We start from the raw sequence: 9,623 nt of genomic DNA, 5'->3' as shown, positions 1-9,623 counted from the left end.
TATATATATATATATATTATTTAACATAATACGTAATATTCTATTATATTATTTTATATATATATTTACATAATTATTTTTTTCATTTATTTATTTTTGTATATATGCATATTTTCTACCTATTTTAACTTATATATATATATATATTTGCCTTTTGTTTGTTTTTTCCCCTGTTTTTAGTATCCTATATATATATATATATATATATATATATATATATATATATATATATATATATATATATATATATATATATATATATAATATTATCTTCTTTTTATTATTATTATTTATTATTTATTTTTATTTCATCTCTATTTTCTTTATCCGTATTTTCCTTTTATATTTCTTTGATTTCATTTTAATTTTGATTTTACTTATTTATTTAATATGTTATCTCCATTATCTTGTTTGTTTTATTTATTTATTTATTTATCCTTTTTACATATCTTCGTTCTTTTACCTTCTTTATAGTTATTTTGTTTACTTTCTCGTTATTTCATCATTTCTGCTCTTTTTATCCCACTTTTTTTTATTTTTTTATTCTCATTTTTTTATCTAACGCTTTTCTCGATTTCCTAAGGACACCCTTTTAAATCAATCTAAGGTAAGTAATTCGGATCATTATTTTACCTTTTAATTTAAACTTACAATTTTCTTACTTAATGACAAATGGAAATTACATAGTACCGAAAGGGCAGTTCAAGGGTGCTAACATTTCCTTAACTGTAATCGACTCCCGAATCTGACACATCACTGGTAAGAAGCAGATCATGTAAGAAATAATGTATCCGGTCAACCAATTTACTTTTAAATAAATGATCGGTGGCGACTCCAATTTATTTAATCCAAGTCGAAGCCCAATTCCGGGTCCCAACCGAAAGACGGTTCCGACAATTAACAATATATTTTTCTTATACATATATTAACAATAGATTCATAAAATAGATTTAACAATGAATTATCGATAAAATGATATAAAATCTATACAAATTATTTTTTATTAGAAGTTGTTAGTCTTATTAAGAAATGAAAGTATCTAAAATTATGATAAGATTTATCTCTATAATCGTAAATTAAATATATAATTTGAACATTTTCCTATAACATTAAAACTATATTATATAAGAATAATACATGAAAAAGGATAAAATCCAACTAAAAGACTCGAACAAAAAATAGATACGGATAAATATAACTATATCGATAAATGAACCACAAAAAGAAAATTAAACTATTTAAAAGCCACCAAGAACCATAAATCAAAGTCGAGAGTTGTGAAAAAATATCCACGAACGAATTCAAAACCGCATATCCAAATTCAATCCATGAATTCATAACAGAGAAGATCAACATGATTACAAATTTACAAATAATTACCATCTTAATAAGTCATGGCATCATCAAATTCGAAGAATGACCAAACGATTGAAAAAGAAGACGTAAAACATGTCACAAAAACAGAGAAAAATAGGTTATAAAGTTTAAATTATTTTTATAAAAAAAAGAAAAAAAAACGACGATTGAAAACTAATATCAAAATAAGTAATGTTACCGGGCAAACAAAATAAAAAAATGATATAATCTACAAAAAGTGACATAAACCCTAAGGGGTGCGTTTGGTTCACAGAATGTAAGATTACCAGTGGGAATAAAAGATTACCAGGGAATATGATTACTGAGAATGTTGTATTTTGTGTTTAGTTGGTTTAGCAGGAATGTAAGATTACCGTGTTTGGTTAAAGGAATAAAAGATTATTGAAATGTATATTTGACCAAATTGTCCTTATTATATATTTGTTTTTTTAACAAATTGGAAAATATTTATATATTTTCTTTAAAAAAAAATTAAATTAATAAAATTTATATAATTTTTTTACAAAATTAAAAATATAAAAAGGTTTAATGAAAGGATAAAATTTTATTTTAACCCCTGAACTTCATATAAAATTTTAATTATAGATTTTTTTTTGTAAATCTAAACTAGTTTAAGGATAAATTTGTAATTTAACATTCGTATAATTTTTATTATTCAATGACAGAATAAAGATATTTTTGAAAGAAAAAAATTAAGGGCATTTTAGTCCAAAACTCCGATAAACCAACAATACCTAAGGAAAAGTAGATAATGATATCCCGGTAATATACCTCAAAAAATCCACTATTAGTAATATAAGATTACCGGAAATGACATTCCTGGCCAACCAAACGGGGGAATGTGGATTCCATTCCCATGGGAATCTCACATTCCCCCAACCAAACACACCTAATGGGAGAGGGAGAGGGAGAGAGAGAGAGCAGCTACTCTGTAGAAATTAAAATCTATACAAATTCTTATCTAACTATAGAAAATTGTAATTGATAATTTTTTAACTTAATGATACAGCTAGATTTATTGAGAAATTAGAGAAAAACAAAACACAAAAGAAAAACACCAACCAGCTAAGCACGTGCACATAAATGCTTTACACTTATTTAAAGATTTTATAAAACTTTGAAAATATAAACTATTCTTATAATAACATTTATTATTATTTTTTTAAAAAAATAATTTCTTCTAAACTTAATCAGTATCTGATTAATTAGTGATACCAACTCAGTCGAAGCTACACCAATGTTAATATACAACAAAAGAAATGGTGATTCATAATAATCATGGGTGATTTATCCATTTTAGTTTAGACAAAAGATGGTTGATAATTATAACATAATATTCATATTTGGGGAGCATGCATATATATATATATATATGATTCTAACTCTAACACAAACTAACTTATTTAACTGGTTAAAAGAATCGTTGTTATTCCTAAAAGTCACGAGTTTGAATACTAGTGACTGCAATAGGATGATTGAGCGTTCATTATCAAATGGTTGAGAATATTTAAGATAAATTTTACTTTGTAACCGCCTTAGCATAATAAAAAAAATTCTCTAACTCTAAATAGGGCATAACAACGTTTTATTGTGAGTTTTTTTTTTCATTACCAGTACAAGATCAACCAATATCATACTATTAAAAGAAATGGTAAATTAATTGGAGTTGTTTACAAAGTTGGAATTAAGAATGACAGTAGAAAAGATTACATTAAGCAATTGTTCATAACAGTTACTAAAAGTGCATTAATTTGTCAACATTAAAAATAAAGACCAAAACATTTCATGAATATCTTCTACTGATGTGCCAACCAATATCTCATAAACAGTTAACATTGTACATATTTTAGCCTTTCAAGATTGTTTCTGGGGGTCATCTAAACATGTTTATTGAGCTCACCTTGAGTTTCATCCATCTCTAATGAAAAAGGAGATTCTAAAAGAAGAGCTTGAGCAAAGGTCAGTGCTGCAATCGAAAGCCTGTCTTATAATCTCGATTTGGCCTGCTCCACCGGTGCACTCTGTAATCGAACAGTTCAATCATCAGAAAGAGATGAAATTACAGCTTGCATTTTCAACTATACCAAATAATCGGAGAATGATTCCGGTGAACGACTTCGGTGCCATACAGCAAGCATGGGAAACCACCATTCCGATAATGTAAGCAAAATCTATGCATTTTAAGGTTTGCTTACCAGTGAAGCACCCTTGGCAGCTCTTTCGGTCAAAAAGGCACAAGGCTTGAAGAACTCTCCGTACATTTTCGACCACTCCTCGAGTCTAGAATATATGTAGTTGGATCCTAGAGAGTCGGCCCAAAACATGATTCCTCCCCTAAAAAGTTAAAATCAATTTAGTTCGGTGAAGTGCCGGAAGGATTAGTGGAAACCTTGAGACGTTTACGAACCTGTAAGGTGGAAATCCCATTCCCATAACAGCAGCAATGTCAAGGTCCGCTGCTTTCACTGCAATACCTTCAGCAAAAACTCGGCAGGCCTCATTCACCACCGGAAAGAATATCATCTCCGCAATGTCCTTGTCGGATAATTTCACAAACTGCATATCAAGTGTAGTCCCGAAAATATGAGATAGAGAATTTGATTTGCTGTTCTTTATAACCGAATATTAAGTTGCTCACAGCACTCGATGTGATCATAGCACCAAGCTAAGTAAAATAGGAGTGACATCACAAGCAACATTTTTGAAGACAAACTGACCTTAGGGTCAACAGCTACACCTGAGATGCTCCTCGACTGCTCGATGTACTTATTCAGTTCAGGATCAGGCCTGGCTTTTCGTTTATTATCGTACAAGTAAAACCCTTTACCAGTAGCTTCACCTGAAACAGTGGATCATGATAACAAGATATGCTGAAGATGAAATTTGTTTGTTAGCCAAGGTCCAAGAATGAAAATCATACCGGATCTCTTATCCTCTAGCATAATCGGGACAAGCATTGATTTATAGGTTCGATCAGGGAAGTTCTCAATGAACTGCATGCCAGTTGCAATTCCAACACCGAAACCAACCAGGTCAGCCAATCTGCAAAAGTAAGAAAATTAATACGATCAGTTCATCAATATATTGAACTTCTCAGGAACAACTGAGAGAATAAAAATCCGAGCCATATATTTTCCTCTTGAATTAGGTACCTGAATGGGCCCATTGGCATTCCAAACTTGGTAATTACTCGATCAATCCGGTAAACATCAGTTCCCCGTTCAACAAGGAAAAGGCCGGCTTGCGAATATGGGAAGAACATCCTATTGACAGCAAAACCTGTGCAATTGCCTACAACAATAGGAGTCTTCCTTATTTTCTTTCCTACATTAAGCATGTCAACAATTACTCGGGGAGATGTTTGCTTGGTATGAACAATCTCCAGTAGCGGCATGACATGAGCCGGACTGCATCAGACAGAGATGTCAACAAATGAGCCATACAAGTGAGGAAGCAGCACAAGGGAGCAAACGAACAGCCAGAGTTGCATAAAAATAATACCTAAAGAAATGAGCCCCAACAATCCGATCCTGAGATTTGGTCCTCTCGCCGATCAAGTTCAGATCAATAGTGGAAGTGTTACTTGCAAGTATGCAATGTGGTGGGCAGTATTTCTCGAGATCAGCAAAAATTTGTTGCTTCAAAGAAACATTCTCAATTACAGCCTGTTACAAGGATTATAAACAAAATTATGAATATCAAAACCAAAGATAAAATACTGTAGGAAAGGCAAGATTATAACACAGATTCTTAGCTACCTCTACGACCATGTCGACATCTCTAAAACTTTCATAGTCAAGAACACCAGTAAGCAGAGAGATTGTTTTTTCAAACTTTTCCTGACTCATTTTCCCTTTCTTAAGTCGGCTTTGCAGATTGGCTGCAGAAAAAGAATAGAATCTCACAAACCAAGCAAATGTCTAAAATAAAAGTACGTGAAAATTGGTATTGGAAAAGAAAATAAATAACCCAGTAACGCTCACCTTTGACTCTACCAATTCCAGCCTCCAAGAACTTCTCATTCACTTCTTTTAGGATTACCGGATAATTGCTAAGGATCAACGCCGTTGCTATCCCAGAGCCCATTAAACCTCCACCAAGTACAGCAACTTTCTTCACCTGTCTCGGCACCAGGCCCGCATCCGTAACCCCAGGAACCTGTCCATTGCTAAGAGCTCAGTGTTTGTAAAAAGTTAAAACAGAAAAGATAGCAAGGTGCCAAGGTTAGGGGTAGCATATGGGCCACCGTTTACAAAAGGAAGGAGTAATTGATAGTTTAAAGAATATAATGTTAAATGATTTGAGATGTCAATGGTACATTGTAAGACACAATTTTGAGCTTTGTGCAGCTAGACTACATCAAAAAGCATATCAATTAATCGAAGCATTATAAACATCAGTGATGAGAGAGACAGATGATTGTAATCAAAATTTGTGTTGGAATTAGAATAACCAATGTGAAAACCGAAAAAGAAATATCATAGCTATCAAATTAAGGAGCTGAAAGATAAAAGAAAATCTAAAAGCTTCGGCTTTTAATTGCAGAATCTATTAATTGTGTATGAAGGGTGAAAACGGAAAAATCAGTGCAACCTTTGATGTACCACGCATGGCAAAGAAGACATGGATCAAGCTTTTGCAGGTGTCGGATTTCAGAAGTTCTTGGAAAGCTTCTACCTCCTGCCAAAATCAAATGTGTCGTTTTAAAGTTTACTTTTAGCTGTAAATAAAATGGTAAAATGAAAAACGTATTAAAATAGTAATGAGGATAAGTAAAGACCTTCCAAAGCCCTGCCCTAGGACCAGCAACTATACCCTCTTCAATAACATCAATACAAACCAAGGGGTGTTTCAAATTAAGAGCTCGCTTCCGAGCCTGCTCTCTAGCAAAGTTAAGTATTTCCCTCGCTTCTCCAAGGGCCTCTATCTTATCAGTTTTATAGACACTAGCAACCCACGGTCTTCTTCTTTCCAAAATATCTAGTGCCCACCGACGAGCAGTGTCTATCAACTCATGAGATGGAACAACTGCATCAACAAGTCCCAAATCAACAGCTTCTTCACCTTTAACAGGCTTCGATGTCTACATAAGGGAAAGAAAGGAAGAAGAAAATGCTCGGTTAATGAACAAAGATATTAATATATTAACCATATCAAATAATACCAATGACTGACTAAAGCAAAAGAGCCGATCCAACAACATACCAACATCATCTCAAGGGATTTCGTGAGACCAACGAGTCGTGGAAGTCGCTGTGTACCTGAGCCCATTTAGGATCACAAAGCAGAATATAATAAAGCTAACAATAATCAGAATCACAGTACCGCCTACGAATGATCATTAATGACCTCAATAACCAATATATGATTAAATGTATATAGAAATAGCTACAAAAAGAACAAAAGAGTCACACCTCCAAACCCAGGAATTAACCCAAGCTGAAGTTCAGGCAGGCCTAATTGTGCAGTAGGAGTCGATATCCTTGCATGACATGTCTGAAAGGGAAGCATTATAATGATATTTTCCATGGAAAAATTATATTTCTGAAGAAGTTAAATAAATACGCACCATTGCAATCTCTAGACCCCCACCTAAGGCAAGGCCATCAATGGCAGCAACCGATGGTTTTTTTGCAGCTGAAGTACAAAGCATCTAGAGTCAACATGGATCCATATTCCATACAACTTGATATGGTTTCCAGTTTAAATATAATTATAACCAGATGAATACCTTCTAAAGTGTCGGTGAGAATCTCAATTGATACATAGCCAGGCTTTGGCTGTTCCACTGGTAAATACAACTAACCCATCAATGTCAAACCAATGCAATATATACATATAAACGAAAATTCTGAATACCTTTTCCCGATTGAATTCCACCAAAAGATGTGATATCAAAACCACCGGAAAATTTTCCATTTGCACCTGCTCAAAAGACAAGACATTAGTATCTCAATAACCAATTCCAGTCTTTCTGGAAAGCAGTAACTGGGGTGATATATTTACACAGCTTTTCATTTAATTTTAAGGGTAATACCCATGAACTTACCTGTGACAACAATCGCCTTCACATCATCTCTTAGCAAGGCCTCATCATAACTCTCTTTTACGCTTTGCAACACTGAGGAGGCCATAAAAGGGTCAAATATACCAAGAAAAAAAGCAGAACAGTTCAATTATAGACCTAAATTTGCCTTTGAACACCAATCATGCTAAGCAGTTCCTTTTTTTAAAAAGGAAAAAAACTTTTACCTTCCAACACTCCTTTTCTCCATTACTGAATATTAGTATATACTATAAGTTTTTTTTTCTCAACTTTATCTATTCGATTGCTATCTAATTCAATCAACAAAAGAACAATGTTTTCAGTACCATAAAGTGAATCAATTATAAACCCACATACAAAAACAGAATGTAAGAGAATTCCAGTTCAACATTAGTTGTGCAAGTATAAGATCTCTGCTTTCCAATCTTTGTAAGAAAAAATAAAAATTAACTTAACAAATACAAATGTTCTCCTTGTTCCTAAACAAATCCCAATACAATAGATTCACAAATAAACCAAAAAAAATTAAAACTTTTTTCGACAATTAGTCTAAAAATTCAATTTGAGTCATAAATAACAAAGAAAAGGGTAAGTGGTAAAAAAAGATCGGATCAGAAGAAAAGGGTACCGTCAAGCGAGAGAGAATTGACGGGAGGATTGTTGATAGTGATAATAGCAACCCCATCGGCTCCAACTTCCATCACGGTTCTTCTATTGTCCTTGCTCCCCATTTTAGTTGAATTTTTCTTCTTCTTTGATCAAAATTTGCAGTACCAAAAGCAAGCACAATAATGGGTACCGAAAGTTCTCTAAAAAAATAATAAAAAAATTCGTTTGGGCGTCAATCTCATTTAAGGAGGTGTCGTGTGAAGTAGAGTTCTAACATGTTAAGAGGTTTTAATCACCTGCTTCCGTCTCTACCTTAACTTCTTCATCGTAATTATTTATATTTAACATATTAGTAGTTTAATTCAAATCTAGTACTATAGTCTCCTTATATTGCATTTCTCTGAATAACAACATTTTATTATTTAAAAATAATAATAATAATAATAATAACAACTTTTTTATAAGTTATTATTATTTATATTTAACATCTATGAATTTTCATATTATCTATGTCGTTTGACAAAATGATTTTGATACATTGAAAATTATTTGATAATTTTATAAAAATTAAATGATAAATATAATTATTTTATCTTTTTAAATGATTTATTTCTCTGTTCCATCATTAAATGATAAATATACATGATCGTAAGTAATTTTTATGAAAATTTAGTGATGTCAATATTCTACTGGCTATCTGTTAGGCAAAGACATGGAAATGTAATGTAGGGGAAATTATCCCGAGAGAAAGATAAGGTAGGTAGTTGTATTTTGATCATTCCAAAGTTTTGCACATTGCCGCCTTCCTTTTAATTTGTTTGGCAAATACATTGAATTATTATTTGTCTCGATAACGTATTTGAGAAAAAATAATTTATTTCATTTTAAGACTTATGGAAATTATTATAGTGCAAATGAGAAAAATATATGAAAATAAAAACATTAGTTTTTTTTTTTGCACCAAACAACATGCCCACACAATGGAATCTCTGACTTCTAATTCTAACTACATTAAACTCATCGGCTAACAACCATACAATCGAATCCGAGCACCTCAAGCTGTATAAATTTTTTCATTAATCAATTTGATCTATCACATTTTAGGGAGCATAACACACATACAATTGACAAATTCAAACATAAGACGAATCATTTGCCCGACACTCGGACGAATCTCTGATTTGATGGCGATGTTTCCAACAAGAAGATCGGCCTTTTTAACGTTGTATCGTTCCAGTAGTGCAGAGGTACACTAGAAAGGTCCAACCAAGTCACTCTTTCTATTTGAATCAATGACTCTGACCGTGGTTTAATTTTCATAAAGATCTCCTTCAAATACGCCCACTGTAGATCTTCCAAAAACAAAAATAAGTCTTCATCCTCGATAGTAAGTAAGAAAGTCTTACCTCCAATTCTCTGAACCTTTATCTCCCCAAGACCCCAATTTTGTAGTCTCAACACTGTGCTTGATGTACTGCACATCGAAGACATTATTCCAATAAGGCATCTTTTCAGCTTTCATACATCCTCGTCTTCAACATGACCAATAATCCTTCTCTTCGCAGGCAATTTCTGACTAGACGCTTCTCTG

The 9,623-nt window shown here is 32.6% G+C and overlaps 1 protein-coding gene across 1 annotated transcript; it reads right to left on the bottom strand.

The window, feature by feature from the left end:
* Window positions 1-3,191: 3,191 nt before the first annotated feature.
* LOC120156218 (peroxisomal fatty acid beta-oxidation multifunctional protein MFP2-like) lies at window positions 3,192-8,169 on the bottom strand. The gene is made up of 18 exons (XM_039167628.1): window positions 8,052-8,169; window positions 7,427-7,498; window positions 7,237-7,302; window positions 7,109-7,165; window positions 6,947-7,014; window positions 6,792-6,873; window positions 6,583-6,638; window positions 6,158-6,460; window positions 5,971-6,057; window positions 5,361-5,535; window positions 5,136-5,257; window positions 4,879-5,042; window positions 4,530-4,784; window positions 4,298-4,419; window positions 4,095-4,216; window positions 3,785-3,933; window positions 3,573-3,711; window positions 3,192-3,398 (listed from the first exon to the last, which is right to left on the bottom strand). The coding sequence occupies exons 1-18, from the start codon at window positions 8,152-8,154 to the stop codon at window positions 3,363-3,365; spliced, it is 2,178 nt and encodes a 725-aa protein (XP_039023559.1). The 5' UTR covers window positions 8,155-8,169; the 3' UTR covers window positions 3,192-3,362.
* Window positions 8,170-9,623: the final 1,454 nt, after the last annotated feature.

Source organism: Hibiscus syriacus, unplaced genomic scaffold (genome assembly GCF_006381635.1).
Source record: "Hibiscus syriacus cultivar Baekdansim isolate YM2019G1 unplaced genomic scaffold, ASM638163v2 tig00000218_pilon, whole genome shotgun sequence".
Classification (NCBI taxonomy): domain Eukaryota; kingdom Viridiplantae; phylum Streptophyta; class Magnoliopsida; order Malvales; family Malvaceae; genus Hibiscus; species Hibiscus syriacus.
This window is presented reverse-complemented; position numbering and strand designations above follow the sequence as displayed.